The sequence below is a fragment of the Lepisma saccharinum genome, chromosome 8, assembly GCF_977018435.1.
Source record: "Lepisma saccharinum chromosome 8, izLepSacc3.1, whole genome shotgun sequence".
Classification (NCBI taxonomy): domain Eukaryota; kingdom Metazoa; phylum Arthropoda; class Insecta; order Zygentoma; family Lepismatidae; genus Lepisma; species Lepisma saccharinum.
This window is the reverse complement of record NC_139236.1, coordinates 93,401,433-93,425,625: the sequence shown is the minus strand read 5'-3', so window position 1 is coordinate 93,425,625 and position 24,193 is coordinate 93,401,433. Positions and strand designations below refer to the sequence as shown.

Here is a 24,193-nt window from a genome sequence, read left to right as displayed (position 1 = left end):
ATCATGGATCGGCATTGTCACCTCCTTTATAATGTGTGTGGGGTGAAGGGGTTGGTACGTGTGTGTGTGCACGTGTCCATCCAAATATCGTACGCAATAAATCTCAAAGTTATTGATAGGAGAGCTAGAATGACACACAAAGAGAGAGCGAGAGAGAAATGATTGAAGCAATAAAGAAAGAGAAAGACAAAGAAAATCAAAGGTAAAAGAGGAAAGAGAAAATAGAGAGCAAGGTAGAGAAAAAGAAAGAGACTGATAGAAATGAGAGAAGAAGAAATGAAGAAATAGAGGAAGAAAAAGAGAACAAAGATAAAAGAGAGTTAGGAACTAAGAGAAAGAAAGACAGAACGAGAGGGAAGAGAAAGAGGAAGATCTAGCAGAGCCCAACTGAAAATACTTCATCTTACTTTCAGCCCTGCTGATTATCTTCTCTGTCGACGTCATTGCTCTAGGCAAACAATTAGTTACAGGAAAGCAAATCATCTTATCGGCAATAGACAGTCGAAAAATGTAAATTGCTAACAAAATCTCCTAGACTTTCCTCTTGCGCATTAGATTTCTGATCCTACTAATACACACACACATATGGGAAAATAAATCCTTGACAGGGGAGGGCTTTAGCCCCTCTGAAACGTTTTTGTCTACCCTCTTACACGCCGAAAGAGTCTGCACAATGAAAGAGAGAAAGAACAGAAAAAGGGAGAAAGACATGAAGAAACAGAAGTCAAAAGATAGTAACTGAAATAAGAAAGGAGGCTATAAAAAGAGACCAAAAGAAAGAAAAACAGGTAAAAAGGAAATGTGATATAAATAATGAGAAACAGAAATGAAATGAAGAAAGTGATAGAGAGCTAAAGTTAGAATTATATCAAATATTTGAATGGGAATGGAGGTAAAAAGAAAGATATGGAAAGCATAGGGAAATAAAAGAAGAGAAAGAGAGAAAATTCCAAAAAGAGTTAAAGTCCACTTTATTGTCAGATATGCTAATCGGGACTGGACCTACAATTTAAATTGTACAATGTTCATCCCCCTGGTACTGAACTTTTGATTACAAATGAACAACGTTACTACAGTAAGAGAGAAAGAGGGGGGAAATAGGAAGATAGAAGATTAGAAAGAGGAAAGCAAAAGAGACCAAGAGATCGAAGAAGGAGAATATTAGCAGCAACCATGACACCGAAGCATAGCCCATCCGAAATGGACGCCACACACCCTCGAACCGACATCCTCCTCGAGCTGTTTACAGTATTTCGCCTCCCTCCCGCGTCCCGTTATTCCCTCGCAATTGCATCCCGGTCAAGACGACGCCTCGCGAGCTGTAACTCTCCTCAAACGAGTCGAGCAGATCGTTCCGAGAGAACTTTGGGCGGAAGTGACGTCAGATGGGCACTTTCTTGTGTCAACAACCCGTTTCCGGCGTCCGTCCCAGCTACCAGGAAGAGCGAGGAGATTCTCCCCCCCCCGTGATCCCCTCCCCTTCGTTTCGGAAAGAGGATGTCAGAGGTACCACAGGGAGAGGGGATATCTCCTTATTCCAGTGACGTATCTAACGCTCCCAGTCCCTCTGGAGGTGCGTGTTAAAGTGACATCTCCCCACAGCAAAGCGGTTCTCGAGAAGATCCATACCTACCTCACTGTCACTAAAATGAATATCCCTTGCATCACGTTAAGTTGACACTCAATAGATATTTACGCTCACGACATTTTAGTAACGCCTCAATATTTTTTTATATTAAAGGTTAATAGAGAATATATGGACCACATCAAATTGGTATTTCACGATTTATTGCATTGGTTTAGTTTAATTCGATTTTCTGCCACATTTGGATGACATGATGAAATTGATAAAGGGACGCTCCTTCACGCCACATTTCAACCTGCTGGTGAACATTTGAACTATTGTTTCATCATCATGGTCTTCATAGCCTCTCTTAACAAATTTCAGCGCAATCTGTCGCATGGAACGGGCTCAACGTGGTTCTGAATAAGGTTACTTTATTTGTGGCCACCCGGTATATATACATACAAGGCGATGCTGCGCATCTACCCTCCACGTAGCCACTTATTAAGTGACTGGGTGAATACCATAAACGCTCCTGTAGGGACTAACTAACTCTCTAGCCTTCTTAAATCCGAAGGTTTATGGCTGCAGCAACACAAGCCTTCCATCTGTCCCTATCCTGGGTAAGTTCAATCAAATCTTTTCCATCCTTACAGATTTCCTTTAGGTCCATCAACGTTATCCCTCCATCTTCGTCTTGGCCTTCCTACGGGTCTCTTACAATCAGGTTTCCCAACAAGAATCCTCTAGAGTGTAAAGACATTGCTGGAAAATTTCTCCCTCAAAATAACGCACCTGGAAATTGAATTCGAGTCTCCAGCGTAGCAATCGGGTAAATTTAACAAGACCCCATTGAACGTGAAAACGCCACCTCCCCGGTTTTCAGAACTGGCCTGGCCTCCCCGTTAGGCCTCGTCTTGTAATCAAGGGGTTACGGGTTCGATACACGTTGGAGGCACATCACACAGGGATTCCACTTTAAACTACAGGTTCAGTCCCGATTAGCCCTTATGTACACAAAGTGGACTGAAATACAAACACAATCATGTTTGCAAGTCCGCTTAATGCTCAGAAGCCTAATTGGAACTTTACCTTGTCTCAGCTATCTCTGGAGGAGGCGAACGAAAACATGTATCTGCGCAAGTAGTGACGCGAAACGGCTCCAACAAGGAACACGTGAGAGGGAATGGGATTGCGTAGAGGGGGAACGCGACTGCAGTTACCAGACTTCTTAGCAGCGGCTACTGCTTCGTTCGTTACCCCACTTCTCTGACGCTATGCGCAACCTTGCTCCAGAGATAACTGAAGCGTGATATACAAATTAAAGTACAGTTCAAGCCACTGCATGTGTGCCCATTGGGAATCTAACTCTATACCTCTTGGATACAAGGCAACACCGTTCCCTACGCCATCAAATAAGCCCACCACTCTGAGTACAGCCTTAGGTCAACTGTAACCTCTTTTATCCGACTGCTGATAAAGACTGCAGGTGCGAAACGTGTCGGAGCAACCACCTCAGCAATAAAAGTGCATTGTGGGTAACGCCTTCATCGCTTCCGCCTAAAGAGCTTAACGGCCTCTAAAATTCAAGACGCGGAGAAGATAATTCGTTACGATGGCGCCAGAGGCTAATGCATCCATTTGAATTCCTTTTCTCACCGAACTCTAAAGTGGGTCCGTTACTTCTTCACTTTTACCTCTCCTTTTTCTCCTCTCGTAATGAATTATGCACAAGATGACTCCCTGCTACGGTTTCATACGTTACTGTAATAATTGCTGGCATCTCTTAGCCTAACTGTAAAGCCAGCCGTTAACAACACGACGCGACATTCTTGTCGCAAACCGTCTCGTCTCAGAGAAGGTTTTTACCATAGTCCCTTACGGAAGCCCGCACACCGGAGGAAACATTCGACTCCAGACACGTTGCGACGGCTTGCAACAAAACAACAAAGGCCCGTGGAATGGACTGTATTAGTGGTGACGTCCCAGCAGACGACGGAGCACGTGTTGAGTAAACAAAGTGAAAACGTGTTTTTCACCTATTCAAATACATTGAAATTTCCATCGGAAGGGGTAGCTTTATACTGCAGGAAGCCTTAGAAAGAGCGTTTCGCGGGCTAACAGCAGACGTCGCTCGCACACTATTGTTGTCTGCTCGATACTCTCTTGTTGTCTGCTCCTCAACCGAACAAACAGGCCGAGGTAGCAAGAGGCAGAGGTCACTCACCCTTCCAGAAGGGTGCAGCGAGCTAGCTGTGGCAACCGGGCTCGCTCATTCGCGGACCTGATTGGTTCTCGCAGATACACCCCCATATTGTCGTCTGCTGCAATCCCGCGAAGCAATCTTTTTAAGGCCTCATGGAGTATAATTATTGTGACAGCCGTTATGGAACAAAATTGTGATGTGTATCGTACATCAATGTAAAGATGAGATTTCGGAGAATATGTCTATATATAACACATACGAGACTAAGATAGAGAATAACCGGAGTAAGACAATCATGCATTTTTATACAAAATCTAGACATTCCAGTTCCGAGCACAGCCGAAGCAGGTTCGGAGCTCACCCGATCTCAAGTAGGTTACGCTGCCGCTATGGATGATGGGAAACCAGCAGCCTCAGCGCCGGCGCCCATTGGCTGCGATTCCTGATTGGACGTCGTTAGGACTCTATTTCCTACTCCATTTATTCTTTACATTCTCATCTGCAAGGTATGCGTTATATATAGACGCATTCTCCGAAATCTCATCTTTACATTGCTGTAGTATACGCATCACAATTTCGCTTCATAACTGCTGTCACAATTCTTAAAGCTAACCCTTCCGATGGAAAATTCAACGGCTCGGGATAGAAAAAAAAACATGTGGTAGATTTGTTTGGACTCATGACGTCACACCAATATGATCCATTTGGTCTCGCGTGGAGCAGCTTGCGGCAAAAGCGCTCTGAGCATGCGCCAATCCATTCACTTCAGGGCAGACATCTAATCACAGGCCGAAAACGGGGCCAACTCGAAGGCAGTAATTAAATGTAATCATTGAATCTTCAATGTATTTTCTAAACAATTATTTGCTGGAAATATATTAAATTCACAACATACCTATAAATTAGTACATCAATTCTACATACACATTGATACATTGATTTTGCTGTAAACTATTATACTTATGATCCCTAAAAGGACAGACCTAGATCTACTTAAGACATGGACGAAATCTGATAGCAGATTTCAGCAAACAAATTTACTCGTCTTGCCGCGTCGTGTCGTGACTCACCCTACAGTGTTACTTTTACGGAACAGAATATCATTCAAATTTTATTAAGATGTCTCCATACTTTTGGACCACCCTGTAGATCCGATACCGTTTACCATATTTGAACGTAAAGTGGATTTGTCCGAATGTTTGTGATAACGAGTTCTTTATTAGCATTGGACGTTATCCACTGCGCAGTGCTTCTACGTTAACTATTCTAACAGGGCTTTTCCAATGGATAAGTTGTAAAGTTGCCTTGTAATCAAGGGATCCAAGTTCACTGGTTAATGTATATTGCATAGTGCTTCGCATCCAACTTAAAACTGTAGGTCCAGTCCAAATTAGCCAATCTGTACATAAAGAGGACTTAAAACTCAAACTATTCTCCCACTATGTTTGGAGAGAGTGCAGGAAGTCCAATGCGTGGCCTTTCCAAATTAAAGGAAGTTACTTCTTCAATCCGACTCACTATATTGCCAGTTTGTTACCAGAACAGGATCGAACCAGGAACCACTTGCACCAAAGCTGAGAGCATTAACCATCAGGCTACACCGCGGATCTACTTACTGGCAAAACGAGTGAAGCACGCTTAACGAGGGTGATTATTTAAACCCAGAACGAAACCTAGGCGTTAAACATCCTTAACCCTTACGTCGACCCCATCTGTGGCACGCATAGATCACCGAAGGCAATCAACGCAACGGAGCATTCATTTGTTTTCGTTTCCAATTGCGTTCATTCCAAATTCAGCTTCCGATTGGTCGTCCAGTTCGGAGGTTCAGCTGATTTCCGGGCCTCGAACCGAATAATGATCGAGGTTAGGGAGGGGCTGTGTGCGGGAGCTGTTAACTGTTTTAATTTGATTTCACTATTTCATGATATCGATCTGTGGATAAGCCCGACCGACGGTCGCCAGCGATGGAACGCTTCGGCTGGCCTTCATCATTCCAGCACGCACCAGCAGCTGGTGCTTCAGTTTCTTTTAATTTAATGGACTCATTTGCATGTGATGTTAATTAGACATTGTCCACAGTCTAGATCTCTTACCACCTATACCTATTCTTTATCTTAGTTGGATTCGTGGCTTTGTAAGATAATATTTACCAAAGAAAAGCTGGCTCATAAGAGAAAGACAGGCACCTGAATTAGTTTATTTTCTTCTACCCCTGTGTGTAAAAAAGTAAAGTGCTCCCCTGTGCTTTGCACAACGCCATGAAGACGCATAAGGAGTGGGGGCGGAACCGCTTGAACGCGTGGAAAAGATTCCGGTTCTACCCTACCGGGAATCGAACCCGGGTCTCTTGCATGGTAATCAGTCGTAAGAAGTGTGTATGCATGTTATTTGATTCTATTTGCTGAATATTAGATTCCCGTAAGTTAAGCTACCTAGTAGAGGATCTCTCGTTTGAAAATAGAACAGTTTTAGGCCCGCGACTCCCTCCCTCCCTCGACCATCTAAAAGCGTTGGTTTGCGTAATGGAAGGAACACATTTGACTATATTTTACGAGACCAAGCAGTCCTTCGTGTCAGAGCAATCACTACCCAATGGGTAGCCTTTGTCTCTCGAATCTGCAGTGTTTAGAGTTCATGATGAACTAAACTGAGTGATATAAGAAGAAAAATGTAGCATTTGGTGTATGCCAACCCATATTGAAATCCCACATTCATGCTTCGGCCGATATCTAGCTACGGGGCTGATTAACACAGAGGAAGAGAGAAAAAGATAGGTACGTAGATTGCAATGACTGATTCGTAATCACATTTCATACAGTTAATTTGTTCATAAACAGTGGCGCCAACGTATATGAGCCCGTGGGGATCGAACCCACACAATAATGTTCCTGTTATTATATTCTATATCTTTCTAATCATTCTAATATACAGGGTGCTCGGAAATTCCCCTTACAAACTCCTAGGGCTAGTAGAGGGGACTGAGTAGACAATATTTGGAATAGGAACCGGTACGTTTCCGGACATGGGTTCCTATTCCAAATATTGTCTACTCAGTCTCCTCTACTAGCCCTAGGAGTTTGTAAGAGGAATTTCCGAACACCCTGTATAAAAATGTATGTGTGTGTATACCTAGGTATATGTATGTATGTTTGTTCCGGCATAACTCTCGAACGCCTGGAGCAATTTCAACCACACTTGGTACACATATGACTTACAATCTGGAAAGTGTGGGGGTAAGACACCCATAGGGGTGGGGGTGGGAAGGAGGTGACATGTAATCATAATCGAAAACGACCGATATTAGTGTGGAATCCATAACTTTCGGGGTCGCTAAGATGAATAGTGACACTTCAATTTATTTATTCTTACTCCTGGAGGTGAAACTAAAAATGTTGTTTATAATCAAGTTTTAAGTTACATTAATATTATAGTGAATTTGTAAAATATTGTATTTTATAATTTGTATACCGTACTTATACCTTTAAATACATGTAAATAAAATTAGTGACATTTTACACTATAGTTAGAATTCATTATTTTCCTGTCTATTGGAAGATTGGGATAAATAAATACCCGGGCAACGCAGGGTAATCAGCTGGTTAGAAATAAAGTCTCTGTGCTTAAGAAAAGAAAAGGTTTCATCATTATATACTGAAAGAATTATCTTAACGTAATTACTGAATGAGTGATAAATATTTCATAATAATTGTTTCATCTCCAATATGATACTTTTCAGTGTCCTATATTCTTCACACTATGCATGGTACCCTATCCTGAGAAAATAGAAATACAGGGTGTCCCTAGAGGTAGTTTACAACTTTTATATCATACAGCACAACTTGCAATTGTCATAAAGAAGCATCCTATGCCCCATTTGATTTACCAACGCATGACGTTTTATTGTGCATCCGTCTACTTCACCATGCGCACCTGTGGTGGTGTGTACAACACATTGAACTTGTAACTCTGTCCATACCCTCTCTAGCATATCCCTGTAAATTGTGTCAACAGCAGCTCTTATGATGGCCTTCAAATCAAGATGAATGACGGGAGTGCTGTACACTGTGTCTTAGACTTAACTCCAGAAAAAGAAGTACAGGGGTGGGTGTAGTGTCAGGGGATCTATGAGGTCAGGCAATTGGACCATCTCTTCCAATCCAACGTGCTGGAAATGTCCTGTTCAGAGCATTTCTCACCTCTAAGGCCAAGTGTGATGGTGCACCATCTTATTCAATACCTGTCAAAAAAAACTTTAGGAGTTGGTGAATCACCTACAAGAAAGTATATTCCTCTATGTCAATTACAAGTTGTGCTGTGAGACTTCAAAGTTATAAATTACTTTTTGGGACACGGTATATTATCTTAAATGAAGCAAAAAAGGGTATGAAATGCTGTGATGGTTGGCTAATTGGGACTGGACCTATACTTTACAGTGGGATCCGAAGCACTATGCAATGTGCATCAACCTGTGACCGCACCAAGGAACCCTTGATTACAAGGCAACAGGGTTATTTTATGATTGATTTATTGATTTGTTGTTTTAAGTTCACTTTATGCAAAGAAAGGCTAATTGGGACTGTAGCTACAGTTTAAAATGGGATCCGAACTACCATGTTCCTCCGCCGGGTATCGAACCCGGGACCTCTTGATTCCAAGGTGACGACATCGTCTGCATCATCGGGGAGGCACTGGCTATCATTATGATACACAACTGAACAATATTCGTATATTTCAGTGCAGGGCTTTCGAGGCTAATCAGATGCTGAATCCATTAGCAACGTTTGAGTCGATCTGATGGAGATTTCGTCTCCGAGGATCTTTTTCGTTCCTCCAATATTAATGTGGCCGCTAAATATTCCTGCGGAGACGGAATGGCAAGCAGCGTAGACCATTTCTCATTGGCCTCACGTAGCATGTTTAAGGTTGCTGGAAATTGAGTCGCAATCAGTTCTCCAAACAAAATTCCAAGTGTACCGGCTCGTTCTCGAGCTAGCTCATAATTTCCCGGGTCTTTATTCTCTTCGGAGTCAGGATGCTGATGCGAAGGAATAATGAGATCAGGCTCTATGCTACGCGAGTTGGAGCTGTGGTTATGTAACGGCATCAGGTACAAACGTGCGTTCTTTGGGTAGTACTGTAATCAATTTTATATAAATATATGGGCGGACCATATTTTTTATATTAAAGTGATAATTCTACCGATACTTAAGTAACATTTTTCTTACACTCGCTGTGCAAGGAAATATGAAACTTAACACTGCTGATTAAACATAAGTACACTTAAAATGCTTTCCCAGATTTGTAGCTATAAGTGAGCAATTTTGTGTCACGGGTGGGAGAGACGATACACTGCCTCTTCAGTTAATAACAAATTTATATGAATTTCTGTGAATTGTCAAATGATGAAAAATGGATTATTTAAGACAAAGGGAGAAGGTTTGATTGATTGTTTGATTAATTTGTTGTTGTAAGTTCACTGTATGCACAGTAAGGCAAATCGTGACTGGACCTACAGTTTAAAGTGAGATCCGAACCACTGTGCCATGTGCCTCCACCGAGTATCGAACCCGGGACCCCTTCATTACAAGGCAACAACGCTACCACTGCGCCATCGGGGAGGCCTGAGAGAAGATAATTAACCTCCTAATATTCTAGTAGAGGTGGGAAACCGGAACATTGCGGAACACTTAAGCTTTGATGGTGAATCATGGAATTATTTGAAAGCCATTGCATGTATTTTAAGGAAACAGTGATACCTTCTCTTCAAAATTAACTCGGTAACAATGTTTCGAAGCTATTTGATTTACACAAGAGACTAAAAAAAGCATGGCGGTCATGTTCGGCATTGACCTGATTTTTCATTAGAGCTCATTCGTTATTGTACTTTCTTGGCAAGTGGACGCATTTGTTAAAATTCTATATTGAGACTATTGAGCTCAGCAAGGGCTTCATAAGAAGAGTCGGCTTTTCAAAGGGTACACGGAAGAGGCTGAGGATCGGTGACGCACACTAACAAGCCATTCCTTCCTTGGTACAGTCTCGCCGTATAGTCAGTCAGTAGGCTGGAAAGATTCTTTCTTCCATTCTCCATTCGGAACCACAAGGAACTGATAACATGAATTTGCATGGGATCCTTTGAATTTTTCTCCACGGATCCAGGGAGATGAGAGAGAGATTGCCTTGTTAAATTTTCTTTCTGGATGGGGGGGGAGGGATATTGCTCTTGCCCCAACATGGAGAACTTGACTGAAGTTTCAGCATGCATCATTTGGATGCGGAAGGTTTTGATTTATAACTCACTCAGATCCAACCGACCCCGCAGTATCCGGTTGCTAAGCAACGCAGGAGGGTGGAAGTGGAAAACATATTCTCCCCGGACGGACGTCTCTCTTTCTCTCTCCTCGCCAACAATGCCCTCATTTAGTTTTGTCTTCGGTATAGAGAGCGCCACACAGAACAAAGTATCTACCCGACTGTTTTTTCCCTTGTTGTTGTTTCCTCTATCGCTCGCAAGAAAACAAACAACAAAACCGCCAACGAGAGGATTGAGGGAAACGTGTTACTCTTGACGCGGGAACCGTGAGGATTGTTTGCGCATCCTGATCTCTCGACGGTGCCTTATTTAGACCAGGAACCGTCGAGTTTGTCCTCTAGTCAGTGATTTGTACCAACGTGTTGTTCCTTGGAGAAATCAGGCCACTGCGTGGGCCACGATGTGTATAGCACCATCCCACCCACCTATAAATAGCCTACAGAAAATATAAGAATTATTTATCGTAGAGTAGAATCACACGTAAACAAGAGAGATAAAATGAGGCAGGAAGAATGGTAGAGAGAATTTGGTCGTGACATAAGACGATAAATAAATAGACAGGGATGGAAGGACAGAAAAAGAGCAACAGATGAAGAAAGAAAAATATGCGTAGAGAGAGATGGAGAAAATTAATAAGAATGACAAAAAGAAAGAAAGGTACACACACAAAAAAGGATAGAGTGAGGAAATAAGAGAGAAAGATGGAACTAAAGTAATTATCAAAGAAATAGAAGGACATAGAAAGACAAATAATGGAGAAGGAGAAAAGAAAAAGGGAAACAGAAAGACGAACGGAATGATACAATAGGAGAGAAAAAAGAAGAAAGAAACAAGGATGAGTAGAAAGAGATGGATAGAAAATTAATTAAGAATGACAGAAAGAGAAAAATTGAGAAACAAAAAAGAATGTCGGGGAGGGATAGAGAGAAGAAATATAGGGAACAGGGGGAAAGAGAAAGGACAAAAGTAATTATCAGAGTAATAGAAGGAAAAGAGGAGAAGAAAGAGATACTAGAGAACCACGGGCACAAAACTAAGAGATGGGGGGAGAGAACCTTAGGAGCATGTCCACTGACGGAGCCTTCCTGAAACGCACAAAACGTTATACAAGGTAGTCTTAGGAAGCTATGACAATTATCCAAAATATCTAAACAGCTAAATTAGTATGTATTTAGTATTTCTCTCTTACATTTACATTTTGGTCATCAATTCTTATATTATAAATTTGTAACTTATATATCTTTACACGTCAGCTGTTTTTCAGCAAGATAATATCATCATAAATAAATCAAGCAAACCACACGAAGCTTGACGTGAATACTCTGGGATTAGCTCTAAACAGGGGTAATATGTTTCAGAAATCGGCACAAAAAGGCAGTTTTTCGAATGGAGAGCACTTTCAAAAACGACTTTGCTGGCACAAGACAAAACTCCAACGCACCCTTAAAGCCTGATTGGTGATTGGAATTTCGAGTATTTGAAGATACAAACTATACTTTACGATCAAAATCTATAACGCTCATCATTTTAAGAGAAGAGTAAATTTTGTTTCGCTGCAGGCAACGCGCAGCTTATTCATAACAACAGGAAACAGACAGGATGAACGAGACGCGAGCCTCTTTGTTAGGTTTCACTGCTCTTCCTCTCTGCTCGGCCGTAAATGGAGGACGATCCATAAATGGAGAACGACATAAACTGGAACATAACAGCGCGATGGAGGAGGGAAGAAGAGGAGAAAGATCGTGAAAGAGACTTCCGAGAGTTCTCCTCATTCGTCTGTATACAGAGAGGTGGAAAATTAGCTTCTTGCTAATTGAATAAAGGTGAAATTACAAGTATAAGTGGTCTGTTAAAAAATTTTCTCCGACCGTTTAGCACTTGTACTTTTTAACAAATTTGCAGACATAGAAAGTATTTTGATTAATTGATTGATTGATTTTTAAATTATGAGCACTTCAGCACATAGGCTATTTGTGCCTGTCACGCAATACGGCGACAAGTTCCTTTTCTACAACAAAATTGACGACATGACCCTAACAAGAAAATAAAATGTCTGTTAAAAACTTCCTTGATCAAGTTTTAAAACTAATTATTTTATTCACTACTAAATAAGAGCTAATGCTATACTAACAAGAATTGATTGATTAGTTGATTTGCTTTATTTTACATTGCTCCTTGTGCCACTTTTGGCTAATTGCAAAGATGAGGGTGAGTGATGACTAGACCTCGGATTTTTAGGTTCTAAAACGTTCCTAAAGGTTCCTAAAATAGGCTCTAAAAATCCTAAATAGGTTCTAAAAATCCTAAACTAGGTCCTAAACATTTTAGGCTCTAAAATCCTGAAGTAGATTCAAAAGAACTTAAAATAGTTCAAAATTCCTGAAAAATGCTGATTAGGTATAGTCACAGGCAATGATAATGGGACACCTACATCCTGAAATGCACACTATCTTGCATAACGTTATGGGTGTTGCCTAACCCTACGGCGATGGCAGAACTTACCATTGGAAATTTCCAATTAAAATTCACTCCGCCGTATAGTTAGGCAACAATCAATTTTCATGTTATCCACAGTCAAACTACGCAATTTTGTCTGTGAGGATCATCTGATATGTTAAAAATAATCTTTCACCAAAGACATAGTCAGTGGTGCGAACATCAATGCTGAAATGTTAGTTTGGGAAGCGTGAATGCCACAAACCACCGAAGTGATGCGAATGTAAGCAAAGCAAGATCACACAGATCAGACCACTTTGGATTGTACAGGTAACAGTGACACCAGACAATTTACTTTGTTTAGAGCTTTGAAAAATCACCATGGACTTGGGGGAAGGGAAATCGACAGAGGGTACGTTTCACACACGTTTGTCATTGAATTCTTTTGTGACACAACAGAGCAAATGTCTCTGTGCGACATAAAAATCCTGTAAAACCTTCAAAAATATATAAAAACCTAAAAATGGCTTGATTTAGGTGCATAAAACTAAAATAGGTTCTAACAAGCAAAACAGGTTTTTTTTAGGCAATATAAAACTTCATCAGTTGAATTTTCAACGAAACGCTGACATAACTGTAAAGGGAAAAAAATAGGATAAAAACCTACAGTCAGAGGTCTAGTAATTATATGATGAAATTGATGAATGTACACTCACAAGCATCCCGGATTCGAACCCGGGATTCCCAGCATTGTAGCGCGACCTGCTAACCACTCCACCACGGGAATCAGCGACCAACAAAAATTAAAACTATACTGCCTAAATCTACTAAAATCTCATTGCCTACTGTAGCAATAAAAATTATAGAGACTAGTTTGGACTGCAATTAAAAATTAACCAGTGGACCAACATAAAAACGAGTTACATCAAAATTTAGCTTATTCCGTTCTGTGTTAATCTATGCTAACCATTTTTTTGTTCGAGTGCAGTTACTTTTAGTTTCGCAAGCGATCGCTGTCTTTAAAATTATATAAATAAAAAAAAAAACTGGTTGTCCGATCATGATGAAATTTTAGTACTATGCAGGCAGAAGAGTTTTAAATGCAATTCTAAATTTTCAGATTGAAAATCCTTTATCGTTGTCAATTTACATAGCGAAACCGATCTTATGTAGATTCTTATTCAGCTGAGTAAAGATGCACGTGGAACGTGGCAACGGCACACAACGATGTCCGATGAACCGTGGAAATTGCGGGTCAGAGTAAGCAGTTAAAATTATCTATGTTCTTAGTATTACCCTAGTGCTCCAACTACCTTTGTTAGCTAAGCGATTTAAGCTACGTCGTAGATTGTAAGTTGTCAACATGCACTAATGCACCTCATTGGTATTTCAGGGTCGAAAGTTCTGTATAAACTCAGTTCCATTCAGCATATACCTTACACTTTAGCTTTTTCATTTCTCTCTCTGTTTTATCATTCTCCATTCCTACTTTTCTTTTTCTTTCTTTTATTCTCTTTCTTACCCTCTCCCTTCCAATATTTCTCTCTCTTTCTTTCTCTCTTTCATTCTTTCCTTCTCTTTCCTCTTCCTTCCATTATCTCCCTCTCTTTGCTTCTCTTTCATTCTTTCCTTTTCTTTCCCTCATTCATTCTTTCTTTCTCTTTCCATCTCTCCTCCATTCTTTCTTTCTCTTTTCCACTTTTCCTCTCTCTTCCGTTATTTCTTTATTTCCTTCTCTGTAAAATTTATTTCTCTCCTCCTCTCTGTCCCTCTCCTTTTCTCTCTCTCTCCCTCTTCTTCTCGTTCTCATTCTCTCTATTTCTACCTTCGTTTCTCTCATTCTTACTGGATGCAAGTAGATTACGAAGAAAGTTAATGAAAGAGAAAAAGGAGAGTACAGAAAGAGAGAACCAAGAAGCCAGCATGAATGCATGTAAAGGCAAGGTAGATCATAACACATCTGCTCACAGGAAAATATGTGCTCCGTTTAAGCGGTAATCTTTATTCATAAAAATGGAGCAATGCTCACTTCTTGAGCTTCCCCTCTGCTACCCTAGAGCATCAATAACAGCCACTGATTGCGAAGTAGTCAGGGCTTCCACGATCGCGGTTTGTTGAGTAAACAAGAAGGAACCTGTTTACTCCCCGTCGGTGTGTTGGACGTTAACAAGTCAGTTACAGTCCGGCGTTACAATCGGGTAATTCTGACAGCGCTAATCGCATCACGACGGCGATTGGTCAGCGTGTACTCTCGGCGCCGGAGAACACGGGTTCATCTCTCGTGACCTCCCCGGTTACAGCTTCCGAGAGCAATTAATCACACGGACGGCTCCTGCATGCATTACATGCAAGGACATATCTTCATCTGCGTCACGACATGAAGTCAACCCCGCTATGCGTTCAGGTGGAATCGCTTTGTGCGTGTTATAGTTGCGCTGTGGAACAATTGGGCTACCAGTGTTGTCAACCTGGATTACATGGTGCCAACGTTGGTTCTCTAATGTAAATTGCTGCTATTAGCAATACTTTCAACAGAGCGCCAATTAAATACTTATACGTGTTTACGCCGTAATAGAAATAAATTTGAGCTTCTAAAAAGCATGATTTATTTTCGTTATTTAGCGTCACATTTCTGCCACGTTTCGGTAATCGCGACGATGGGTGATGATACGATGAGCTTGAGATTTTTGTTTTATAGTCCACTTCATGAACATATAGGCTAATCGGAACTGGACCTACAGTTTAAAGTGGGATCAGAACCACTATGTGCTTCCGCAGGATTTCGAAGTCGTGACTCCTTGATCACAAGGTGACGATGTTACTATTACGTCATCACAGAGGCTGATATGATGTCATGAAATTGGTGAAGGAGCATCCACAAAAACAGCCATGTGCAGGCCGGGATTAAAACACTGGACCCCTGGAATCGTAGCAAAATGTGCTAACCACTCCGCCACGGAGGTCGGCTGCTTTAGAAACGAACTGGAACCCCGATTTTATGACATTAGATTTTAGACTTTCAAGCATTATACACGTAACCTTCAAGGTTACAATAAAGCAAAAATGTTACAAAATTTTCCCTGGTTTTACATTTTTTGTTTTAAAATCATATTAATCATAAAACCCTTTACTCAGAAAAGAGAAGAAAAGTAAACGAGATCTCAACTATACAAAGATGATGTGGTGGTCTGGGGTATCTACTGATGAGCAGCTGGGAGACTCTGAGAGATGCTTTTGCAGAGGCACTGTAGGAAAAATTCCCATTTTAGATAACCTCGAGAACCGAATTCAGGTTCCCGTACGACATTCAGTCACCCTTCCGACTTTCTATACAGTCACCGAATGGTACTCCCTAAATTCTGAAATTCAGGCTCTCCTGCAATGCATTGTGTTATGCCCAACTCCATAGCTAGAGCAGAACTTGCCATTGAAAAGTTGCTATTGAAGTTTGCTCATCGCCGTAGAGTTAGGCAACACGCATAACGCATTGCAGGAAAGCCAGTATGCCAGGAAGTAGGTGCTCATTTATATTGCCGGTGACTGTACGGTAAAACCCCGATTTACGTTCACGAATTTTACTTTTTTCATCATTGTCTCAAACCCCTTTACTCACAGATGAAAAAGAAGCCAGTACTCACCTCGATGGGAAGGGACAGCTCCACCGTCTGGTTCCCCCTCCAGAGAGAAGACTCCGAGGGGAGGGTGATGTTGCAGGACAGGGCTTCGATCCTCTCCTCCACGTAAGAAGGTACCCGCGGCGGCACCGTCGCGGCGACGGTGACGGTCGTGGACGGTGCGGCGGTCCGCGTGGCGGTCGTCACGGCGTCGGCGGTCACCGCGACCGCCACCTGCGACGCCATGGTCGTGGGCGTGGCTTCCGTGGTCGCCGCCATCGTCGTGGTCGGCTTCTCGGTCGCGTTCTGCCCCTCCGCCAGCAGCACCGCGCTCAGAAGGATGAGCAGGAGCTTTGAGATGCGGAACTCCATCTTGTCACGTGACTCCCGTCGAGATTTTCCGCAGTTATCAAACACCTTTCGATGCGCCGTTCACACACACACACTTGCAAACGCCCTCAGGTCGCGGCTCCGTGAGGTGCACACTTCATACTGTAAAGAGACAACAACATACATGAGCTTACTGTAACAATACAGTGATGATCATAATAAAACGTCATTAACAAGAAGGGTCTGACATTAAAACTTCAGCTTGTTTCAAAATGATTTGAACGATAAGAAATCGTTCCATGAGCGTTAAAACACTATCAACGATTAAATTTGCATTGAAATACTTTCGACCACTTCCTCAAGTTTTGTTTGGCACGGTCGTAGTAGTTCGAAGTTCTTCCGCCAGGTGGCAGAATAACAAGTTGCAAGATGGCTGCCTGTGGTGTAGAGAAAGCATCTTGCGTCCTACAATTTCACGTTAGTCAGTCTGTTGAGTACTCAACGTAAGTTACGTACCAAATTTCGTAATGAACCACCATCAAAGAACTTTATTCGCAATTGGTATCAACAATTCAAGACAACAGGATGCATTTGCAAGGGAAAATCGTCTGGTAGGCCTACCAAATTGGACTACCGAACTGATGTATGCAGGATAACAAAGGGGGCTCAAATTGAGCATTTGTGAGTCACTGTTTTACAATTTTTACCACTAAAACTTGGACAGTTATAGTACTTATGTGTAAAATTTTAAGTAAATTGCACTATTAATAAAAAATTACAAGGAGTTGAAATCGTTCGAATCATTTTGAAACATGCAAGATAAAATAAAAATGATAACGCTACACCCTGCATATAAAGGCCATCTTCAGAGTTGATGTGATCAGTATCACGCTCCACTCGCCTTTACCCCCTTTTATTATTATTTATTATTTGAAGTAGGGTTACACTTAAAACTTACAGTTTACTTTACCTTTATTCAGTAACTATAAAAACAGTTTCTTTCCCTACAGGAAATGCTATTTGTTTATGAATATACATAATATGAAAAATAACAAATTTATATAATTCAAAAGCATAAGAAAGAAAAGGAAATAAACGGTTTGGTAACTACATGTGAAGGAGGCAATTAGATAGATGAGGCACGGTGCAGTATTCATTGATTAATGTCCTAATCTGTCGTTTAAATTTGACCAAATTTTCCTCAAGTGCACATATATTAGAAGCTGGGTGACCGCAGGGCCGATTCAAGCCGCGATTTTGCTGATAAATGTCGCACTGGGAATCGCTGAACCCGAGAATGAAGCGAAGTCTCTCGTGAGGCAGTCACACACCCTACCGAATGAACAAGCAGAGACAAACTAAGAAAGAAGATAAACAAAGCTCGAAAAATAAAACAAGAGCAAGAAGCATGAAAGTAAAAATAGGAACAAGAAGAAAGCAAAGAAAATATAAACAAAATAATAAGCATTTATACCTACAAAATACTACAGACACCGAAATACAATAGATTAAGTGAACAATAATAATAATAATAACAACAAATCATTAACCTGCGAGTTTCCTAGCCTAAAACTGTTCTGGCACGCCAATGCATGCTTATACAAGTAGATTAACAAATACTCAAGGAAAAACTAATAAAAAGCCAAAATCTAAAATAAAAGAGAAACAATATTTAGAAAGAGAAACGAAAGTAAGAAACAACAAGTATAGAAAGGAACAAATAAATATAAACTAGGAAAATAAACAAAGATGGAAGCAAACATAGAACAAATGAAGAAAATAGAGATACGAGAGAAAATTTCATCATGCCTCTTCTCTGCCTTGTAAATACAATTGTACAAAGAAAGAAAGAATGAAACAAAACAGGAGAAAGACAGAAACCATAACAAATAAGGAAATAAAATAAAACGAGGAAAGCAAAGGCAAACAATGAGAAACGAAAGAAATTGAAAAATAATGGAATGGAGGACTGAAGTTAAACAAAGAATGGAAGAAGGTGTTAGAAAGAGTGGAAAGGACAAGAGAGAAAGAGGAGAGGAGAAGGGAGAAATATGAAGGAAAAAGAGCGTGAGATAAAAAGTCCAACCACATTCTATATGGAAGTAATTATGTTTAGCCTTTTAGGTGAAAGTACAGTTGGCAAGTAAAAGCCACCTGCTAGAAAGTTCCTAACAACTTTATAATGGCCTGGAGGGAGTAATGTTTGTGTATATATAATGCCCTGTTTTTGTATCTTGTTACTTTTGTACTTGATACAGAGTCTGAAGAAGACCTTGCTAGAAGGTTGAAACGTTACGTTTAGTTTATGTTTTTAATAAAATTAATTACTGCCTTGGTCAGCATATTTAGTTTTTCATAATCATGGAAACAAGGCTTAATGGTGTTATAATTGAAAAATAAAAGAAAACAATAAAGACAAAGAAATAAACAATGAAGGAGAAACAAGCAGCAAAAAGAGAGAAATAACCAAGAAAAATGTATCAATGTATGCTATGTTCCTATTGAGGAAATGTTCCATAATTTTTCATATTATTCCATAACTTTGAAGGCTACTAATATTAAGGTAGTGTTTAGTTTTGAATGAATTGAACATATCGATTCTTATTGGACACAGTGCTGCTTCTGCTTCTGTGGGTTATTTTAGCCAGTATCATGATTCTATTTTTGTCCGCAGTTTCTAGTTTCTAGAAATTCTGACTATTCGTGATATATCGATTGTTAACTCGCGAGTCAGAGAGAAAACATGTTTTCCAGCTTTGTTGATTATTTCCTTGAAACACGAACAAAACTCGGCCGTGGACAACACGGACACATGCAGCCAGAGAGCCACTCAAACAGAAATTAATTACTGCGGAATTGTTATTACGTGTAATGGCCGTGGCTTTTATCCTGGAGCAGACTGAACGCACAGCAGCGCGGAAAAACATTCCTTGCGTAAAATCACTCTGCAGCAGCGCTTAACAGTTTCTGCGTTTGCTTCAACGAGCTCATCGACTGCTGTAAGTTTTCCCAATACGGACTCTCGCACTTAGGCTCAAGCTCTCTCCGCATCCACACTTGATTTTTCACTCTTCTCTCCATTCAGTTTCCGCCTCTCTCTCTTTCTCTCTCTCTCTCTCTCTCTCTCTCTCTCTCTCTCTCTCTCTCTCTCTCTCTCTCTCTCTCTCACACACACGTTGTACTTTCCGCTCGTTCAGTGCCTTATTTCTCTATATTTCTTCTCTTTTTCTGTGTCTGTGTTTGCCTGTGTGTGTGTTTGTGTGTCTGTCTCATCATCTCACTATATTTCTAGTGCAACCTCTGTCTCTCTCTCTTACACACACACACACACACATTCACATACATTATTATTTATCTATTTCGCTTGTAAACTGCTTACCGTTATCTCTCTCTTTAATTCTCTTTGTCAAATATTTTTGCCTACTTTATTTTCCCCTCATTCCTGATTCAATTCTCATTTCTCACACACACACACTCTCTTTCTGCCTGCCGGCCTTGCTAAGCCGCCAGAGATCCAGAGTTCGAATCCCGCCCTTGGCATGAGCGTTCTTTGTGTTCAATTTCATCATATCATACCTCATCCTCATCTTCGCTATTAACCAAAGGTGGCAGAAAAGCGATGTAAAATTAACCAAGTCATTTAATCTCTTTCTCAGTCTCTCTGTCCCTAATTCCTTGATCTCTAAGAGTCTTACTTCTCCATCTAAATGTTCTTCTTCATTCTCCGCTTGTCTCACTCTCCCATATCACCTTTCTGATTCCCTCTATACTTTTCTTTTCCAAATTATTTGTTGTTCTTTTCTCATTCACTTTCCGTAAATCTCTTTCACTCTTCCTCATTCTCTCACTCTGCTCTTAGCTCTTTCTTACTCTGTCCCATCCTCTGCCCCAATCCTTTATTATACACTGCTTCTCATTCTCTCTCTGCCTCTCAAGCCCTAGTTTCTTGTTCATATTCAGATTTTCCTTGCTTTTCTCCACCCTCGCTTTATTTTTCTTTTCAGACTCCTCTCATATTTTCATTCTCTATTTCCGTCCCATACACTTCCAGCTTCATCACTTTGTAATATGTTATTCTGTGCGGGCAGTTTCGTACGTTCCACGAAGAATTCACAGCGCCACAACCGTTTTATCTCTACGTCGTCAGCGGTTATATTGCATTTCCCGTATATTAAAAACCTTCGGAGAACATGTCTGCCTCGGCGTTCATATAGTTCTCTGACAAGGCGCATGGAGTTCGCATCTTTCCACATCCCTTGCTACGAAATTGCCGATTCGTATTGCACATGCGCAGTATCCATTCATGAAAGCACGCTGTGAATATATTATATTTCTAAACCAACATTCTTCTCTTTGTGGGCGTATGAGGATCTATATGAACATGTCGAATGGGGGTGAAATATGATCAAAGCGTTTGAGCTCGCTCAATGGTCTTCATCTCACCATAAAAGATCCCGGATTCGAATCCTTTCTTGACTATGATGCTATTTGTCAGTTGTCTCTCATCAGTACCATCTAGTCATAATTAAGTATGAGATTGATTGTGCCTGAAACATGAAGGATACGCACAGAACCCAAAGCGTGTCAACTGGCATAAACATGTTGACTCCAATAATACATTAACGTGCATAAGCTGCAAAAACACTTTTTGGCGTTCAAACTATATACAGAAATGCATAAAAGGGACCTTTTATCAACTGCTTTTCCGTGTGATGAACTAAAATGCATCGACTGGAAAGATCAGACAATATCATTTCAAAGATAACAAAATTATACATTTAGCTGAGTCAATTGATGCAGTAAAAGTGAAATTTTGTTATCTTTGAAATGATGTTTCCTGATCTTCCCAAACAATCCACTTTTAGTTCATCACAGGGAAGAGCAGCTGATAAAAGTTCCCTTTTATGCATTTCTGTACATATTTTGACACGCCAAAAAGTGTGTTTGCAGCTTATGCATGTTAATGTGTTATTGAATTGATTAATTGAGTTGGAGTATTGATTCTATTTTATGCACAGTAAGGCTAATCGGGACTGCACCTACAGTTTAAAGTGGGATCCGAACCACTATGTGCCTCCACCGGTATCGAACCCGGGACCTCCTTGATTACAAGGCGACGACGCTACCATTGCGCCATCGGGGAAGCCATAACATGTTATTGCAGTCAACATATGTATGTTAATTGACACGGGTTTTCTGTGTATGTACAGTCACCGACAATAAAAATGGGATACCTAAATCCTAAAATACTGGCTTAAAAAATACAGTATTAATAAAAATATAGCAGGTGCTCATGAGAACATACTCCAATAGTAGCGGAGTAGGTGTTAGTTTTTATAAAAAGTGCTGCTTATTTCCTTCCACACTGAGAGGGGAAGGACATGCTCACCAAGGAAGCAATTGCTCTACATGGGAGCGAGTAGGTGCTTCCTGAAAAGACATCACCTAAATTCCAATTCGACAGTGTAATTCGAACTGAAAACGCCGTGATGTTATGCAACCCAACCAATAGTTCGATTATTTGGGCTGCATAAGACTTAGGATACTATAAAAATTTATTTCGTTTTAATTTGTAATGTTTATAACAACCTTACAGTAAACGGAAATATTTCGTCATTTAGACTAAATGGATAATTATTCTGTTTCTTCCTAGAGAAATAAAGATTAAATTTTAAATATGCTAAAAGTTACCGTTATTAAAGAGATTGAGGACATTTAATGATACGACAAATCTTGAATTTCCAATTAATGTCCAAACTCATGACACAACAGCTATTTAGTTTGCAACAGGGCAATTTCACTGCACAACGCGAAATTTGTCCTTTAGATGAAAACGTGTGATTGTAATGTATTTGTGCATGACAAGAACGAATCTGAAATTTGTTTCCGTGTATCAAGTATAATTTAGCCAAAAACACAAAATTTGAAAGTTACATAAGAAACGTATGGTACAATAGCCGAACGTGTGTTTCTCCTGTGTTACAAATAATGAATGCTCGAAATTATACATTGGTATGACAGGATCAGATATATGCAAGAAGGTTACATGAAATAATGTTGCTTCCTCTGTGAGTGAGACAGAGATAATCATTGTGTCCGTAAACACTGGCCGCTACTACAGGCATCAAGAACATATCACGAGATCTAATTGGGAAGCCCCAAAATGTGGGATGCGACAACGAGGAAGAAGCTATTGTAATATAATCAATCAATCAGACTGTATTTCTGTCCCATTACACATCAAGATTGGTTTGATGAGAATCTTCGTCAAAGCAGTAGGCCGAGAAGGCCAAACTTTCACGTAGCTCTGGACGAAAGTCCCACGCTTAAGTGAGGCAAAGGTTAAGGAAGTTGTGTTTGTTGACACACAGATTAGAGCCGTTTGATTCTACACTTTCTGACCCAGAAAATGCAGCATGGCAGGCATTCAAGTTTGTGTCTTCTAGTTTCCTGAGTAATGTCAAATATGAATCACTGTTCGTGACATGGTGCACTGGTTCCATATCATGGGATGTCACATGTACCTCAAATTACACTTTCTGAACTCACATGTGGACTTTTTCCCGAAAAAGCTGGGAGCAGTCAGTGATGAACATGGGGAAAGGTTCCACCAGGACATTGCTGTGTTTGAAAAGTGGTTGGAACGGCAGTATGCTTGCTGACTATTGTTGGACCCTCACAGATATGTACAAGAGTAAATGCTCCACAACGTCATGTTTGTAGGTATTGTTACTGTGCTTTCTTACTGTACAGTGTATTGTAATATGCCTTTCACGCATGCATCAGGTGGCTGTCCAATGAAAATGATACGTGATAGAAGCATACGGTTTTCACACTTCAATTCTGCATCCTCGGTTTAGTCCAAATCACATGATTTCATCTAAAGGACAGAAAATGTCTTCAAATTTATTGTGCAGTGTTTTTTGATATTGCACCGTTTCCTACCAAAATTAGAGGTGGTTTTCCCGAAGACTTGTACTTTGCTTTTCTGTCACTTTTGGCTAATCGCGAAGATGAAGATGAGTGGTGATAAGATGAAAATGATAAAGTGACATTGACACAGGACTCAAGCCTGGGAACTTCGGTTGCAAGATCGAATGAACTCGGATAGCAGGTAGACAAAGGACGACGTTTTATCAAGCAGTAGACTACTTTATTATGAACAATTGTTCGCTTTTTGCCTTGTACGCGCCGTGAAAGTTCATTGGTGTTGCAAGGCGACGACACCTTTTGAGTTTATGTGCATGTATGTACTATGTGTGGGTAATTGTTCCGATCTACAATATTTTATAATACCTAAGCTTTGCTGTGAATTAGGCACACCCTCCCAATTCACTCAAGCAGACTGTTAGGGTCGTGGCCAAAGAAAAGAGTTATACACCTTCAGCTCCCTTCGTGTCTTGTGGGAGGCTTTGTGTCCCCCTCTGTTATTACCGTAGCAACAGCACGAACTGCGGTACCGTGGTAACTGAAGGTCCCGCCCTGTTTTCGACCTTTAATCAGTTTTCTTCTTTTTCTCGGGAGTTGGAAAGTGAGGAAAGAAGGTTTCCTGTTCGCGTCTAGACTTTTACTTTAGCTAAACAGGCGGAGAAAGCCCATCTCTCTGAGGGGGACACGAGCCGTGGTGGAAGTGAGCAGATGCTCCCACGACAATAGAGAAGTCGCTCAAGATGTGAGCTACGTGCGTTGTTGAGACCAGATGCAGATTTATAGGACTTGGAAAAGAT

General features: G+C 40.7%; 1 protein-coding gene across 3 annotated transcripts in view; it reads right to left on the bottom strand.

Moving 5' to 3' along the window:
* Window positions 1-24,193, bottom strand: part of wry (delta and Notch-like EGF repeat containing weary) — a 325,629-nt gene that overhangs the window by 243,643 nt on the left and 57,793 nt on the right. For all 3 annotated transcript variants that reach the window (XM_083127305.1, XM_083127304.1, XM_083127306.1), the window contains exon 2: window positions 16,161-16,628. In XM_083127305.1, coding sequence (XP_082983431.1) covers window positions 16,161-16,508 — 348 coding nt within the window. In that variant the 5' untranslated portion in view covers window positions 16,509-16,628. The remainder of the gene's footprint in view (window positions 1-16,160; window positions 16,629-24,193) is intronic.